The sequence below is a fragment of the Primulina huaijiensis genome, chromosome 18, assembly GCF_012295235.1.
Source record: "Primulina huaijiensis isolate GDHJ02 chromosome 18, ASM1229523v2, whole genome shotgun sequence".
Lineage (NCBI taxonomy): Eukaryota > Viridiplantae > Streptophyta > Magnoliopsida > Lamiales > Gesneriaceae > Primulina > Primulina huaijiensis.
In genome coordinates this window covers 8271357-8288945 of record NC_133323.1, presented here as the reverse complement: position 1 = coordinate 8288945, position 17589 = coordinate 8271357, and the positions used below count along the sequence as shown (strand labels likewise).

The following is a 17589-nucleotide window of genomic DNA, read 5'->3' as shown; positions in this document are numbered from 1 at the left end:
ATATCTACATATTTCTATGCTCTGCATTTTCTTGTTTATGCTTTTTATTAAAACTATGCTTTATTTATTAATATATTCACATTTTTAATTTTATATTTATTGATATCAATTTTATCATTTTAATTTTAAAATGTATTGTTATTTTTTTATATTTAACTTAAGAATAATGACATACATAAGGAATAAAAATTCAATTTATTAATTTGCTATTTCAGTAGTTTTTATAGTAGCAAATAAGTTTTAACTTTTCTTGAAAAGAATGTGTTGGGAATTAATAATTATTTTTGTTAGAATAGTGATTGAAGTGTGATGCTTAATATGTTGTACAATTTAAAACATTTGAGTTGTATCATTATTTTTTGTTGTGATTTTAATTAAAACAGTATATGTTCAATCATGCTATTGATATCAAAGTAAAAAATTATATGCTCGACTCTCATGAGTTGTAAGATTATGTAATTATTGGGAAGTTGAGTGATGAGTAACAACAATTGTCCGTTCCGAGAGAATGATCGAAACGTAACACTTGAGCTATTATATGCTTTAAAAGATTTGAGTTGAACTATTATCAGTAGCTATGGTTTTTGATAAAACGAAAAACAATGAATCCTATATTTCAAACAGTTTAATTCAGGAAAAAATTTTATTGCATTCAAATTCATTGCTAATCTAGTGTATCGTATATGTGCCCGTTTCTAACTTTTTTAAATAAAAAAATAGTATTTTATAATATGTCCGATAATAATATCATCGTTGTATCCATTTCCATATCCAATACTTTTAAATTAGTTGCTGATAAGATATCGACGACGATAGAAAATTATTCAAAAGTGTATGTTTTTATTTATTTTTGCTTTTGATATTTGATAGATGGGAATAATTGGGGAGAAGATGGATTTGGATTTTGTTATTTCAACTGGTGACAACTTCTATCCCGATGGATTGACTGATGTAAATGATCCAGCCTTTGATCAATCCTTTACAAATATATACACAGCTCCAAGCCTACAGAAGCAATGGTATAGTGGTAATTTCCATAACCCTCTCTCAAAAAATTTTAATTTTAATTTTTTTAATGGTCTTTTTGGCATATAATATGTATATATTATATATATATTTTTTTAATCAGTTTTGGGGAACCATGATTATAGAGGAGATGCTTTGGCACAATTGAATCCTCTCCTCAATCAAAAGGATAGTAAATGGTTTTGCCTAAAATCATTCATTCTCAATGCAGGTTCGTATACAATCGATTTATAAGGGTATTCATATATATTTATACATGTGTGTGTGAGATTAAAATTCTAATGATCTTTTTAGCTGAAAATTTTTTATTCGATTTAAAATATTTCTCCAATATTTAGTATATCGGGTCATATATGAGATTTGTCTCACAAAATTGATCTGTAATACGATTTCATGAAAGTTTTTGCGTATATAATATGGGAGAGAGATTCATATCTACCTAAATAACCCACACAATTGATACTCTAACCCAAAATCAATTTTATTTTTTCGTCTTTAATTCTTGATTCCTATGGAAAACTTAGAAACTCCTGGTGTAAAAGGCAATTGTCTATCGAGTTTTTTTTTTTTTTTAAAAAGTCGATAGTATGTTAAAACTTAATATAATATTATATGCATAATTATCCTATTGATATTTCATTTTTGTGAAATTTAAGGGTACAAATAAAATTTACAAAACCATTAATTTTACTCGTGGATTTCGCCAAAATCAGCCTTTAGATAGAAACAATGTATACAAGTCAAAAATTACATACAAAAACATAAAAAGTGAAAGCGATGTTGGCAAAGAACTAAAAAAAGGCCGAGCCACCATGTCAAACCAGAAGGGTGAGTTCACTTTAATGCCATTCCAAAGTTATATTTATTCAATGATATTATCACATTTGATTTTCCCCATTTTTCATCAGAAATTGCAGAGTTCTTTTTCATAGACACGACACCATTCCAAGATAAATACTTCACCAATCCTGGAGATGAAGTGTATGACTGGAGAGGGGTGCTTCCCAGAGACAAATATATTTCAACTCTCTTAAAAGTAAAATTTATACATCCTCTCAAGAAATTAAGTTTAACATAGAAAAAGTGTTCTTTAAATAAGAAATTATTTAGTTTAATTCTGCAGATGAAATCAGCTTATATTTTCTTACAATGTAGGATTTGGAGTCAGCATTAGCAGAATCAACAGCAAAATGGAAAATTGTTGTTGGCCACCATACAATTAGAAGTGCTGGGATTCATGGAAATACTCAAGAGCTTGTGCAAAAACTTCTCCCAATCCTCCAGGTATATTACATTTGTAGAACTTTTCTTAGATAAGATTCATATTTTTTTCCCATATGCCCGTTACTCGCGACGTTAATTAGAGTATTCATAGTATGTCGTACATTTAGCCATTTCAATACAACATATAAGAAACAAGTATAGAAAGTTCGAACTAGTCAACAACATATTTCAAATTTATATCCATCAACTGCATAATCGGATTATAATGTGATATTTTGGTTATGGAGAGGTTTCGATCTAGTAGTTTCTCATTGAGTCGAGATAACAGAAAATTATGCACCTCCCATATCAGCTATGTCAAACCTTTCAAATATCCCGAATTTTACTCTGTGGGTGTGCCATTTCCTGTGTTACCCGTGTCTCCTACACATCATGATATCTTCGAGAAGTGTATCTGAGTAGGACAACAGAAGAATAACGAATCAATATAAGAAAAGATGTAGAAATAGTTGCAGATTATTTACTTTATGCTCAGTTAGATGGATATCAGCCATGCATTTGATATATGGATGTTATATGCGAGTATTGAATGAACCGTAAAAATTTTGCAGGCAAACAATGTGGACCTCTACATAAATGGGCATGATCACTGTTTGGAACACATCAGTAGTGCAGATAGCCCACTTCAATTTCTAACCAGTGGGGGTGGTTCTAAGTCATGGAGGGGTGGCTACAATTGGTCAGATCCAAATGAAATGAAGTTCTATTATGATGGGCAAGGTTTCATGACCATGAAAATTACTCAAACTGAAGTTGAAATCAACTTCTATGATATTCTTGGCAATGTAATGCACCAGTGGAGTGCATCGAAATCATTGCTCTCCAAAATTTAGATTGTATATTTTGCGTAACGCAAAAATATTGTATGACCCTGCGATGTAAACGATTATAATTTGTAATATATTATCCAACTTTGCACGATTTTCGTGTTCCCTACTTCATAGATGCCCCAAACACTTACAAGATTGAGGGATGTTAAAGTAGATTTGTGTCCACCTAATATAGCATAAATTCAGCTTAGTCCAGAGTCCAGACACATTCCATGTTGTCTTCCACATGAGATAAGAGTATTACACTACTTACTCGCCCATGCAAGGCAAAATATTGTCAGGTGATACCTGATGGATGACGTCTATTACTCAACGAATCCAATGTCAAGACTGAGGCAAACAGAAAATAGCTTGATACATTTGCCAGTGTGGTAAGCTTGTGAGTATATCTTTTTGCAGGTTACAGATATAACCTTCCCACTCGAAAATTATGGCAAAAAAACTAATCCATTCGAAGGATTGTTGAAAATTCTTCTTGCCATGTGTCAAGTGTCCAAATCTTGTCTCTGCAGATTGAAGATCCTTCAGAACAGCGGCTTTCAAGCAGTCAATTTTCTGCCTCTGTGATTCAGACAAGGGTATTACATTGATAGATGAAGAACCTTTAACCTCCGCTGTGTCCGATTCTGATGCTTTCCAATTGTAAAAGTTTACCACCTAATTGATACAAACGAAAATATATAGCGTATGCATTGCAAAATAAATGAAGCCTAAAATGTTTCATTTTCTTTGAATAGACTTCACTCAGGAAAAAGAACCACATTATGGATTATTCATTACCGCGACAAATTGCCCAGCAAATAAAGAAAATACAAGAGCGCTCGTGTAAAAGTGATCTTTTTTCATATTTCAAACTCGTAAATGCTATATTAACCAGAAAATTTCAACATGAAGGTTCTGATCAGCTAATAATACCACATTTGGAGTAAAGTACGGACCTGTAAATGCACTTAAACGCAAGTCATCAAAATTAAGCATAGCATAAAAATACTCATGACATTCTAACACTCATTTTACAACCAGCTAGTCAATTCTCAACCGATTGCATAACAAAATGAAACTTCCGATTTCAATTGAAGGAACTATTAAAAACCTTCACTACTACCAATTCCACATCGGGCTCCTTCTAGCACTTTCACGCACAGTATAATTTAGAGCAATTGTCAAGGAACAAATACCTGCAGGGCATGCAATATATTGACGAATTCCCATAAGAGTAACTCATCGCCACGTGCCAAATGTAAAGGTTTCTCTAGTAAATTCAAGTTGCAAGATGAATCCAATGAAGGTACAGAACTTTCTTTGTCAGATGCAGAAATGTCAAATCCAAGAACATGTATCCTTGCAAAGCATATATCAAATCCTGATTGGTATATTGAAGCTTCTTCCGGAGGGAACCAGTACATATTATTGGAAGCTCGTAGAGGAAAATACGAAGGAATAGCTCCTTTAGAGATATTTAATGTATATTCAGAAAGAGAAAAAAGAAGTTTAGCATCTTCATCATGAGATGCATCACGGCTGAACCACAAAGTAAGGGTAAGCCTTTCTCCTTCAGTGATCTGTCAATCAGTGTGTACATATAAATTAAGTAACAAGAATGAGCTTGAAAAACATGGAACTGTTGAAACATTACGCATACCATGTATGATTAAGTACTACAAACGAACAAAAATCAAAACATTTTTAATCAAAGTAAGAGTAAGTCTTTCTCCTTCAGTGATCTGTTAATCAATGCACAAAAATTAAGTAATAATAATGAGCTTGAAAAAATGGAATTGTTGAAACTTTAAGCATATCATGTATCATTAAGTACTTCAAATGAAGAAAAATCAAAACATTTTTAACCAAAGAAATATGAAGTTGAGAACATGGTACTAAACCAGTAAATAAACATTCTTATGCACATACAGACCAAGTAATAAAAAATGTGTACAAATATAAACATTCCATCAAAAGTTCATTCCTTAATGAAGTTCTATTCGCAAGTCATCTATTTTCTTTTCTGCTGACCACATTTTCAGTTGAACCTTTAGCTAAACTCGCACCAAGAAGTTGGCGAATAACAATTTGGCTTATCCCAAAAACTGCAACCAGATTCTTTCAAAAAATCAGTTTGACGTGCAAGAAAGAAACAACAAAAATACAGGTTCAGATCTCACGACCATTGCTAGAAACAAGTATATTCAGAGTCAGTATCTTAATAGAACTATAAGAATTTCCTAGTCCACTTGTCTTCTAAACCAGTACAGCATGGGTTCTGAAACGGTGAGGTGGTCTGACTGTCAATATTAGTTTATACATTGTGAGCAGAATTTAATAATTAATCTGGTCTCACTCCTTCACTGAGAATAAGAAACTTGCAATCTAAAGTTTCAAACAAGTATCGAGAATGGAAAACATACTCATGAAATCTAACCATACAATATTAAAGCAAGTAAGCAGAGTGCTTATGAGGCAGGTGAGTACACAAGTGAGAGAAAAACCAATGAGTGGCTACCTCGCCAACAGAATGAACATTTTTGTTGTCCGCTGTATATATGATAACATCCTGAAATTATGTACAAAAAGAATCACTAAGGAGTGAAGTAGCATGGTCGCAATAATATCTCTATTTTATGAGAAAGGAACATCAATCATCCACATGTAAAGAAGCTTTAACTATTTCAAAACTTTCACCATCAATTTGGTATTTCTTTTCTCAAACATCAGATTACTAACACATATTCAATTAATCAATCAGGATAACATAAATGATTGCTTAGGATATTTGCAGACTCAACTTTAGTATCAAGGACATTAGATCCAAAATAAGGATAATTTGATATACATCTTATGCTTATGAGGCTTCATTTCTTTTAGTAATACAAGTCCCAAGATTATATATTTATAGTTATCTATGTACTAGGTCCTATTAAGTTAAAGAATAAAAAAATTGGCAGCCCAAAATTCTGTAATGATCCACGTCATATATGTGGAAAATGATCTGGCTTTTTTCAGACTTTCAACATTTGCAAAAGCAAAATTAGCAACCTTCCACAACATTCTTTCCCCTTCCAGATTCTAACTCCCTTTCTGGTGGGGTGCGAAATTTCTTTTTGGTAAGCTGGGATCACTCAAGATCAAATAAAGCAAGTGAGATTAGCGAATTTTGGATGATTTCGGATTTAGACGAAAAAATAAGCTACTTTGATTGTAAACGGGACAAAGAACAAGACTCGTGCTTAAGCCATGAGCCTGAAAAGCTTTTAGGCAAAATCCTCCATTCAGACCTTCAAATTTGAGTTTTTTTCGTTTTTGGTAAGTTATTGTTTTGTCAATAAATTGGCCTAAAAAGATCGAAATTCAATTTTGATTTGATTTCCTTATTCCTTAGGCAAGATAGTATCTTTAATTACAATAATTATTTTTTTTTCATTTTGGAAATATTTTCCCATTTTGGTTATTGTGAGCTCGTTCTATATAAACGGACATACTATTGAGGTAAAGAAAGTTTTCGAATTGAATTATTGAGTGTTATTTTACATTATTTTCGAGATTGTACTGGCATTCTGTGTGAATCGACTAGTTAATCCTTGTTACCATACGCTTATGCTACATCACGTTCCACCAATTGATAAGTATCATAGGCATCTCATAGGTGCACACACTGCTGACACCACAACAATATTCTCAGCAGATAATAAAGATTTGTCACAAAAGAATGTCATTTCACAATCAACGAAAACCACATACATAGATCAACAATCGAACTGAATCACCTCTCTTCTCAGCAATCCATTGACTGCTATCAAAAGGCCTTCCACAACTCAATTATGATATTTTCACAATTGCATTGAACCCCACTATCATATTAAAAACCATGAACTGCAACCTTTCTTAACTTATTCCTGTAGAAAACTCAGGGCACAGCTGCACAACTAGTTTTATTATGGCTTTTTATCTAGTGCTTCCAAGTTCACAATTGCTAACCCCCAAGAAAAAACTATAATGCCTTGGCCAATCATAAAATAAAAACTCCAATAGGAATCATCGATAGAGGACAAAAGTTTTAATGGGAATACACATAACTATGCCTCAGGGTATAGGTATTCCAACAAAAAATATACCTTTTGAAAAATTAATGTTCAGAATATCTGATGGAAAAGTTACTTACGCCAGCCATGGGTGCAAAAGTTGAGGGTTCCCCATCCTGGAAGTAAAAGAGACCTCCTTTGAAATCCACCTCGTAATTATTTAAATAACAAACTGCCTTTAACCATAGAAAGAGAGAGAGAGAATTAGCTGTGGTTCCAAATCCACCAAACAGAGCACAATGTAAGTGAACTGTAGTAGTCATGCTTGCTTCACTTTAATAAATATCATTTAAATGATAAAAGATAATATGCCCTAACAATCACTAACCTGGAATAGTATAACTTCAAATAAAAGACATGTGTATAAAAAAAGGACTACCATTGATAATGCAGTGCCACAATAATCCCAGCTTAACTCTCCAAATTTAGTGATCAAATTTATAACTTTTATATATTAACAATAATACTCATTATCTGGACAACAAAGTTTCTACCTGTATCTACTTTACAAGATATCATCCACGAACATAGAGTATGATAAAGAAAGTGATGACAGGGTTTACAACACTAGTAAATAAAACAACTTATTTGCAATCCTAGATATGATTTATGATAATTATTTCAAATAAGATGGCATTCACAAGTGTTTTCAAAAAGAGCAATATACACACATATATACATATATATATATGCCAAAAGAATTTCAGATGGTCGATGCGATAAAACCACAAACCAAAACTAACTAGAATAAAAGATGAGGCCATATTGGAAGCCCCTGAACAACTAGAGTAAGTAATAGAACACTGACTACAATTATGCGAATTTGTTTTGACACATAACTCTGATTATTTCAACTCCAAAGAAAAAGAAAAAAAGGTAAACAACCTTCACAACTCAAAAGAATAATAAGTTAAATTGCTTCACATAAGGCCATATCAAGAGTTCATAAACTGAAAACTATATATTCTAGCATGCACCATAGATGCCGTACCGAAAACTAACTATTTTAACATAGTGTAAGCTAAAGGATTAAGGTATTAGCAATTCATTTTGACACAAACTACCATATCAACTTACTAAAGTTAAACATGTCTGTATATAACTTAATTCTTGCTGTGCATTGTTAGAAAGATTCGATCAATAATAGTATCCTCAATACATGAGGGGAAGTTCTCACCAAGGCTGTAGCCCTTGCAATGAGGATGATAGCTGCACCAATGTGTTTTCCGGATACACCAAATACTTAGTCCTCACTTCAATATTTAACTAGCCTACCTTCAACGGCGAAGACAGGGATATTCGAAAATGCATCTGAATACATTGTTATTTTACTTCTTCCAAATATTTCATGACCACGTTTTTTATTATGCAACTGAAACAACACCTAATATAACCAAAAGTTTGATACACGAAAGGGCAAGAATAGCTAAAAAACAGACGAGGAATGTTATAAAGAGCATGTACACACCGCAAAATCCCTTTGTTTAAGATAGTCTCTGTTATCATCACTGTGCCATCCAATGCTAGAGCCCTTGCACCAACTGGTATACAAAACATAAGATGAGAGGAAAACTTAGACAAAGGATGGCCAAAAACAAATAAAACCGAATTTAACTAAAAGAGAAACAATGATAACAACTAATATTAACACGCTTACAAGCATTTAATTAGATCGAGTTGGAAAGGCAACCAAAAAATTATTTCCTTGATGTAACCAATTAAATCTTTCCCAAAATTTTACAATAAAATTTGTTCAATTCAACAACAAGAGATTGATAACAAATGTACCTAATTAGTCCAGTGAACTCTACAAACAACTCATACTCACATCCGAAGAACTCCTCCACTTTCTCCTTTAACTTTTCTGCAAACGCACAAGAGTAATCAAAGATAAACCCATTAACAATTATATAACGAAACAAAAAACACCCACTAGTTTTGGATGTTAGAAAAGGATTAAAAGGAATATAAGAACCTCGAATGGGAACGAAGGGCATAATGAGATGGGGAGAATTTGTGGCAATAAGATGAGAGAGAGTGGTGGAGAAAACGTTTGGTCTGTACCCAACTGTGCAACAGCTCTTGTGTATGAACTCCAATTCCTGAATTTGGCATGCAAACAATACCATTGAAATATCGCACGTATAATTATGTGTATACATATACACAAACAGTAGGACTAAGTTGCGTGTAGAAATGACCTTGCACAGATGTAGAGAAAGGAAATTGCGAAGGATGAGACGCGGGTGCTGCTCAGAATTCGCCATTTTTGTTTCCCCAGGCTTCTGTCCAGCTTTTTTGCCTATTCGCAAACATTATGCGGCGGCTTTCTCCTGACTGCTAATATGATGAAGCTTGCGGTGAAACTACGCATCATAATCGGGAAATGGGTTTCAGGCGAAGCCTCCCATTTGTTTCCATCTTTCTTTGTTTACTGTTTTCTTCTTTCGTTTTTCTATTTTCCCCTTCCTGAGAAAAGAAGCTCAAAAAATTTCTTTATAATAATATTTTTAATATAAAAAATAATAATTTTATTTAAATCAATATATATAACACGATATTTATTTATAACATAACAAACAAAAAATTTCTTTTTACGATGAAAAATAATGTTTTTAACTCAAAACAACATATATTACACTATATTTTTCATAACTTAACTAACAAAAAATGATAATTTTTAAAATGAAAAACAATATTTTTTACATAAAAAATAATTATTTTTGTTCAAATCAGCATATATTACACAATATTTTTAATTACATAAATAACAAAAAATAATAAATTTTCAGTGGAAAATAATACTTTTGACTACTACCTGTATATATTACACAATATTTTTTCATAACATAACTAACAAAAAAATAATAATAATAATAATAATAATAAATAAATAAATAATTTACATTGTATGGCGACTAGTTCTGGTTTTCGCTAAAAGTAGGGCTTGGCTTGGTTTGTTTTGATACATTCACTCATTTATTGCTCGTCTTGTTAATAAGCTCTACTATAACATCATCAATCACTCTCTGGTATCTCTGCTACTCTCCTTACTGTTATTTGAGATGCGCACCTGCTAGGGTTCTCGATTGGTGTTGATTTGGTTCCATCGATTCCTTCTGTTACTATAATTCAAAGTTGCTGCCTAAGTGTTTGTTACATTGCCACAATGAGCATTGATGCTGCTGCTGACACCATTGTGATTTCTCACTCCGATCTGCCTAGTAACTCACAGCTTCCCAATGGTTTTAGTCATGGACAACACGTTGATGGGGGTAATCATAATGCCTCTACTGCTGCAACTATTCTGAATAATATGAGTAACACGGCTACAAATGGGCATGAAGACAATGCTGGGTTGATTAATAAGCAAAATCGAGTCTCTTATGTTAGTTTGTTCAAGAATAATAGAATGGCTAATGTTGATTACAAGCTGGAGTTTATGGAAACGGGCTCGGGTAAGTTGAGGTTCGGAATGGGTGATATTGATTCTATAGAAAACACTTATGGTATTTTCTTGCTTGGGTATGTCGTTAGCGGCAAACCACCTACTGCTGCCCTATTTGATTTGGTAAGACGCTGGGGAAAAGATATTCATTTTCAGACACACGATAGTGGATGTATTGTGTTTACTTTTCCGAATGATGAAGCTAAGGACCGAGTGATGAGGGGAGGTTCTTACATGGTTTTTGGGTTCCATCTCTTTCTTTAAGAAATGCCGAGATGCTTCAGATTTAGGGAGGAAGACATGAACTCTCTACCATCTTGGGTTCACATTCATGGGCTACCTCCCGGATTGTTGGAACTTTAACATACTCAGTAAACTGGCTTCTAGAGTTGGCAACCCGATTCATATGGATATGCTAACCCATGATCGGAAAAAAGTCAAGTATGCTTGAGTGCTTATTGAGATAAAAGCTTCGAAACCAAAGATTATAGAACTAGAGGTTGAGTTACCAATTGGAGATGTGAAGGTGAAATTTTAATATGAACATGACATCAAATTTTGTGAGATTTGCCATCGTGTTAGTCATAACTCGGCTACTTGCAACAGAAACATGAATACTACTATCACCGTGGGTGAAAATACTGATAATCCTGCTATCAACAACACCAAGAAAAGCAGATCGACAAGTGTTGTTTGGCGGAAAGACAACTCGCGGGGAAGATCTAGATTTGGGAAAAATTATAAGCATGCTCCCCTTCGACCTACATCAAAGCCTATGACAACTACTACTGATATTGAGATGTCAAGACAGAATGATGAAATCAAGACTAATGAGATAGATCAGCAGAATGTTGATACCACGGGTGTTGATGGTGAAACTCGTGTTGATAACCATGCTCACATGGTTGAACCTACCAAAGTTGACAAAGGCAAGAATCCAATGGCCAATGCAAAACATGATAGCAATGACATGCGCTATGGTGTTGCTACAGAAGAAGATGGTTTCAAGTGGTCTCCAATAAGAAGAAGAACAAAAAGAGCAAGAGGAAAAGAAAGAATAAGGCTAATCAGCAGCTAGAAAAAAGCAAAGAATATGGTTGTATTTTTCAAAGAAATGGAAGATTCAAGCTCGTGGGAGACCGAATATGTGAATGTGGACAACATTAATAAGAAGATGAGATATTTTGGAAACCAAGAGAAGGGACGGCAACCCGAAATTGCCTCCGGTTCTAAATGAAAACTGTATTTTGGAACATCAGAGGCTTTCAAATTTTAACGCTAAATTCAAAGACGTGCATTTGAAAGATTTATGCTGGGCGGGAGGTACTCAAAATCAAATCTGTAAGTTTGAAGCAATAATTGAAGCAATCAAGCAAAAAAACATTTTGGCGCACCGATATTTGGCTGGAATTGCTAAAGAAAAATGGTGTTTGGCTCATGACGGTGGTTGGCGTCGTGGGGTGATGACATCCAATATGTCGGAGTGTTTAAACAGTGTGTTGAAGGATGCTCGTAGACTTCCTATATCTGTCATAGTACACTTGACACTTATGAGGTGCATGCAATATTTCATTGAACGTGTGACAAGAGGTGGTCGTACGGTTCAGGAAAATCAGCTGTGGTCAGATTACGCATATCGGAAATATGAGAAATGGGCGAGAAAATCTAGTGAACATCGTGTTTCCAAATACGATGTACGTGAGCAAACTGCTTCTGTTGCAACGGTAGGAAGACCAAGTCGTGGCCAACATATGCAGGTCAAGTTATCAACGAGTGGTTGTTCATGTGGTAAATGGACGATTTTTGGCATCCCATGTTCCCATTCTATTTGCACAGCTAAGTGGCACTCCTTGGATCCCACGACACTTGTGCAGCCCTGGTATAACAAATATGAGTACTTAGCAACGTACGAGGGCAGATTTCAACCTCTTGCAGATGAGCGATACTGGGATCCTCCAACTTTCGAGTTGCGCCGCAACCCGGTTAGACGTGAAAGAAGAAGAGTTGGTAGAGACAAAACAACTCGAATTAGAAATGAGATGGACACACCGGGTTTAAGAGAAAGACAACAACGCTGAAGCCTTTTTTAATTTGTATTAACGTCTGATATGTAAGCAACTTATGTGGTAACAAAAAAAGAGTTGAAACAAATTTCATCTTACTCATTGCGTCGACGTTAAATTATTTTTTTTTCCAGAAGTTGTGGCGCCTCGGCGCTCATACATAAGCGCCTCGGCGCCAGATTTGCGCAAAACTTAGCGCCTAATCTGGCGCCGAGGCGCCAGTTTTGCGCAAATCTGGCGCCGAGGCGCCAGTCACCCAAAGATGTAGCGCCGAGGCGCCAGTCACCCGATGATCTAGCGTCGCGGCGCTAGTCCTCATCTTTTTGTAAAAAAAAAAAAAAAAAAAAGCCCCTTCTCCCCACACTCATTCCTCTTCCTTAACATCACCAAATCCTCCCACTTTCTCCTCTAACTAAAACCAGAAGTCGCTCCCGGTCGAAGTGCAATACAATTTTGGTTCTAACATAAGGTAACATTATTCGTGTTATGAATCATTCATCAATTTCACGTCAAATTTTGAATTAACAATGTTATATAGTTTATGCATGTAACATGTTCGAAAATGCTTCAATTAGGTAGTTGCTATTCATATGTGGATTTTTGCCTTGTACGTACTAGGGAGATTTATGTGTTTGCTATGTTTTCGTTTCTGACAAGGTCTAGGTTATTTGCGTGATTTTAAAAATACCGCAGAGGAAGAAAAACAAGCAAGTTCAGTCTGGGGATGTGCAGTCGTCTAATGCTGGTTTTGATAGACGACGTTTCTGGGATGCAGTTGCAGATGAAAATTATAATAAATTAAAAAAGAAAAACATGCAGCGAGAAAGAGGGATGGATCAGAGTAACCAGGGTTGTGACACATTAGATCTGGCTCGGTATTTGCATTGGGCTGATTTTGTGAAGCCACCACCAGATGTTGTGATGTCAGTTATCCGGGAATTTTATGCTAACTTGATGGCTAGGCATGAGGACTATCACGTGATAGTAAGGGGGCAGATGGTTGCCTTTGACGGCAGAACTATTAACTCGTTGTACTCCATGCCTGACTACGAAAACGACGATTACTCGAGATTTATGAGACACCCCTATCCCTATGAGACGATAATCAACACACTTTGTGACCCGGGCACGGTTTGGAAGCTAAATAATCAGCGAGCTCCGGTCACATTTCCTGCGACATGCATGAGTAGGGAGGCATATAACTGGTACCATTTTGTCGCAGCGCGGTTGATGCCATCTGGGCATGTTTCTGATGTCACAAAAACGAAAGCAGCATTGGTGTATTGCATCATCACCGGGAAGAAAGTGGATGCAGGTCGGGTGATTATGAATTCGATTCTGCAGGCGGCACGGGGCACATCCACAGTTAGCATGCCCCATTCTTCGACCATCACGGAGCTCTGCCGCCTAGCTGGGGTTATATGGGATGATAGTGATCCAGTCTTGCACAAGAAATGCGATATTTTAATTTACGACAAGATCGCGAGAGATAAAAGACGGAGGCAGATTGAGAGTGGCCCGCGCGAGGCTTCAGGGAGTGGAACACAGCCACAGCCCGCCAGACAGGCACGACACACAGGACAGGCACGTGCAGAGAGTGGACGGACCGCACACCAGCGTCTTGATGACCTAGAGCGCATGATGAGGAGACAGTGGCATATAAGCCACGAGCAGTGGCAGATGACACGCGAGCAGTGGGATTACGTGCATGATTTTAATCGTGTGCTTGCGCAGCGCTTCCCTGCGACTAGCGCCTCCGAAGAGCCATTTACACACCTCCAACATTTTCACATCGGCCCGTCGAGGATGATTTTGAGTATGATGAGGATGACGAGGTTGAGCCTTCAGGCGAGGACAGCGAGTCCTGATGCATTTTCTGATTTGGCATCTTACCTTTTCGTTTCTGTAATTTATTGTTTTGCAATATGAACATCTTAAAACATTTGTAATTTCAAACTTTCGTTTAAATTTCGTTAGGAAATCATATTATTGATCACGTGTTTTTTATGACACGATGAGTTGAGGTGTATGTTTTTATTATTGAATTTCGTTATGGCTTAAATATGTTTATTTGTTGTGCTATATCTCAATCGATATAAACAACTTGTATAGATAAAAACAATTTAGACTATGCAACAATGCAAACTGTATAACAATAGAAATTATATAGTTACAATTAAGTTGAAGAATCATCGTCATAGTTAAAATGATACAAATGGCTCCCTGTTCCACAATCAGGTGGATTGCGTCTTCTCGTCCCTCTACGCAATCCTACATTTTCAGGAATTTCCTCATTTGAGTAACCTGGATAAGTGATAAGTAAAATAACATTCCTCTGTGGTCGAGTGTCATGCACAAAATGCTGAGGTCCAACATTAAGCAAATTCGTAAAACTTTGTGTGTTCGACCAATAAGGAGTCTGAAAATCCGACTGACCAAACGAACGAAAGTCAGCAAACCCTGAATCGCTGAAAAAACCAGGTTGGGTATTAGAGGTTTCTGCAACATTCAATTCGGTTGATGAAATAATAGTAGAGGTTCCTGCAAACCCAGTTGATTGCGTAACCATGTCACCTCCTCCCCACCCGAATGATGACTGATGTGAAAATGAAGATGGCGTACTAAAATTTTGTTGAACATTAAATTTTCCAACTAAAGTATTGTACGGATGTGGTTGAAAACCAACGACAGTAACTGCATGTGATATGGTGCGCACAGTTATTCGATTATACCATTGGAAGTAGTCTTCGTCAGTTTGCATCGATTGCCCTTGTCGCACCCCTTTAGAAACATATCTCAGCCTATAATTCCACAACTCAATTGAATTTCTATGATAATCTCTCCAATCGGTGTTTCGATGTCTTATTCTCGTGATATTATGCATATCGTCATTGTCGACGACAGACCCTGGAATTGATTGTCGTCTTTGAAATTGTCGCATGACCCGATTAGGACGATGCATCTCCACGATGTCAAAGCATATAAGGGACAAACACATCGCCATATTTTGTTGTTGTATGAATCAATAATAATCTTCACATCTATATAATTCTTCTGGTAAAGGATCCAATTAAACTGTAAAAAAATATGTTAAAATTAAATATTAAAATAATCAAAACAAAATAGTTTTCATTTAATCATTATTAAATATTAAAATTCTATAATACCTCATTATTATTCATACGATCTAGAGAATTCCTTATAATTCTTACAGCATGTGTTGGCAAATGTGTGTAACTAAATCCAAATTTCCACCTACAATTATAAAAAAAATTTACATGTATAGAAAATATACAAGATATATATGATATTACCAAAATAATTTTTAAATATTACCGTGCACCATATGGAGAAACTGGAATAAAAGCATTCGTATCAACGGGAGGTACAACTAATGTTAACCCATCTCGATCGGGGTTAACACATTTAATCATACTCCATGCCCATATCTGCTTATAATAATTAAAATTGTTCAACAAATTTAACAAAAAAATTGTGTTAAATAATCACATCACATTAATGATACCTGCAGGATATATAAAGGTCCAGCCATTGTAGTCATCTCTATACGTGAAGCGTTACACAACTCATGGTATAGAAATGCTAAAACTGCACTACCCCAATTATAAGACTTCACGTTATCAAAATCTCGTAGCAGTTGCAAAAATATTAGTCTAGCAGAGCCTCTTTGATAGTCAGGGAACATTATTCCTCCAATAATCATTAACGCAACACAACGAGAAAATTTTCACAACATCTACTTCTGAAGTATCATCATTAACAAGGTTAGACATGCAATGATCGTGTAATGCAGTCATAGACAGATGACCACCTTTCAAATGTTTTGATGCTGGCAAAAATCCCAACATATCCAAACATATGTGTTGTCATTCCTCAACTTTATGTGACACATCTACTCCAGTTACTGCTTCACTATCAATTGTTAGACCTCAAATTATTGAAACATCTTGTAACGTGACTGTTGCTTCACCACATGTAAAATGAAACGTGTGTGTCTCGCGTCGTCAACGTTCAACAAGCGCAGTAATCAAATGATTATCATAAACTTATGAGCCACATTCTAAAACTCCATAAAAACTCATATGATTTAAATATGCCAGTACACGACTGTGTAAGTAATTATCAGTATATAACTTCCAAATCAAATTATCTGACCTCTTCACTTTGACAATATCATCAACGGTTATGGAATAAATTATTGATGACATGTGTTGCTTGTAAATATAGGACACTGGGATCTTCTGGATTTCGATTATCTGCCATTCTGAATTATGTTGTAGATCTTCTTAACTTCGTCTCAAAAAAATTTCGGTGAGGAAAGGAGAAACTGAGAAATGCGAAAATGAGACGGGAAAGAAAAGAGGAGGAAAGAAGAAGGAATCGAGGAGATAAGATCCGCCGAATGAGAAAGCGCCACGTGGAGCGTCCGTGCTTGGTAAGCGCGGACGCTCCTACGTGGGCACCGTCCGCACTTACCAAGCGCGGATTGCAGTATTTGTGCAAAATTTTTTTTAAAAATTTTTTTTTGAATTAATTTTTTAAAATTAAATTATTTATAAAATAAAGCCAAATGTTAAATGAGTTATCTCTGTATTTTTTTGTATGTCTATATATTTTGTAATGAAGATGTAAAAGTTTGTTTTGGATGAAGCAATACTCGTGTGGAAAACAAATTATCGATCTTAAGATAAAATTGAGACCTAATTTGTATTTTTTTCTGAAGACCTTTAGGCTATGTTTGGTTTGTAGGATAGGATAACTAATTGGATTGATGAAAAACTGAAAGTAACGATATATAATGTGTTGTGATAAAGCATGTTTTGTTTAGTAAGATTTTAATA

At 35.2% G+C, this 17589-nt stretch overlaps 2 protein-coding genes across 3 annotated transcripts; one reads left to right on the top strand and one right to left on the bottom strand.

Moving 5' to 3' along the window:
* The first annotated feature begins 846 nt into the window (after window positions 1-846).
* On the top strand, window positions 847-3231 carry LOC140964220 (purple acid phosphatase 4-like). Its single transcript, XM_073423802.1, has 5 exons — window positions 847-1027; window positions 1130-1237; window positions 1935-2062; window positions 2182-2310; window positions 2862-3231. Exons 1-5 carry the CDS (start codon window positions 871-873, stop codon window positions 3141-3143), a joined length of 804 nt encoding a protein of 267 aa, XP_073279903.1. The 5' UTR covers window positions 847-870; the 3' UTR covers window positions 3144-3231.
* LOC140964219 (uncharacterized) lies at window positions 2463-9683 on the bottom strand. 2 transcript variants are annotated; one of them, XM_073423800.1, is made up of 9 exons: window positions 9418-9682; window positions 9192-9318; window positions 9005-9080; window positions 8685-8757; window positions 7297-7392; window positions 5641-5691; window positions 4319-4702; window positions 3429-3797; window positions 2463-2704 (listed from the first exon to the last, which is right to left on the bottom strand). In XM_073423800.1, exons 1-8 carry the CDS (start codon window positions 9481-9483, stop codon window positions 3465-3467), a joined length of 1206 nt encoding a protein of 401 aa, XP_073279901.1. In that variant the 5' UTR covers window positions 9484-9682; the 3' UTR covers window positions 2463-2704; window positions 3429-3464. The 2 variants fall into 2 exon arrangements, with proteins under 2 accessions (XP_073279901.1, XP_073279902.1); XM_073423801.1 differs by lacking the exon at window positions 7297-7392 and having other exon boundaries at window positions 9418-9683.
* Between the last annotated feature and the right edge of the window lie 7906 nt (window positions 9684-17589).

Excerpts from the sequence above, each read along its gene's own strand:
- LOC140964220 (XM_073423802.1), top strand. The coding sequence starts at position 871 with ATGGGAATAATTGGGGAGAAGATGGATTTGGATTTTGTTATTTCAACT. Across the intron at positions 1,028-1,129 it reads ACAGAAGCAATGGTATAGTG|TTTTGGGGAACCATGATTAT; the intron begins GTAATTTCCATA and ends TTTTTTAATCAG. Across the intron at positions 2,311-2,861 it reads AACTTCTCCCAATCCTCCAG|GCAAACAATGTGGACCTCTA; the intron begins GTATATTACATT and ends AAAATTTTGCAG.
- LOC140964219 (XM_073423800.1), bottom strand. The coding sequence starts at position 9,483 with ATGGCGAATTCTGAGCAGCACCCGCGTCTCATCCTTCGCAATTTCCTT. Across the intron at positions 9,081-9,191 it reads GCCCTTCGTTCCCATTCGAG|AAAAGTTAAAGGAGAAAGTG; the intron begins GTTCTTATATTC and ends GTGCGTTTGCAG. Across the intron at positions 7,393-8,684 it reads TTAAACAAAGGGATTTTGCG|GCAGTTTGTTATTTAAATAA; the intron begins GTGTGTACATGC and ends CTATGGTTAAAG.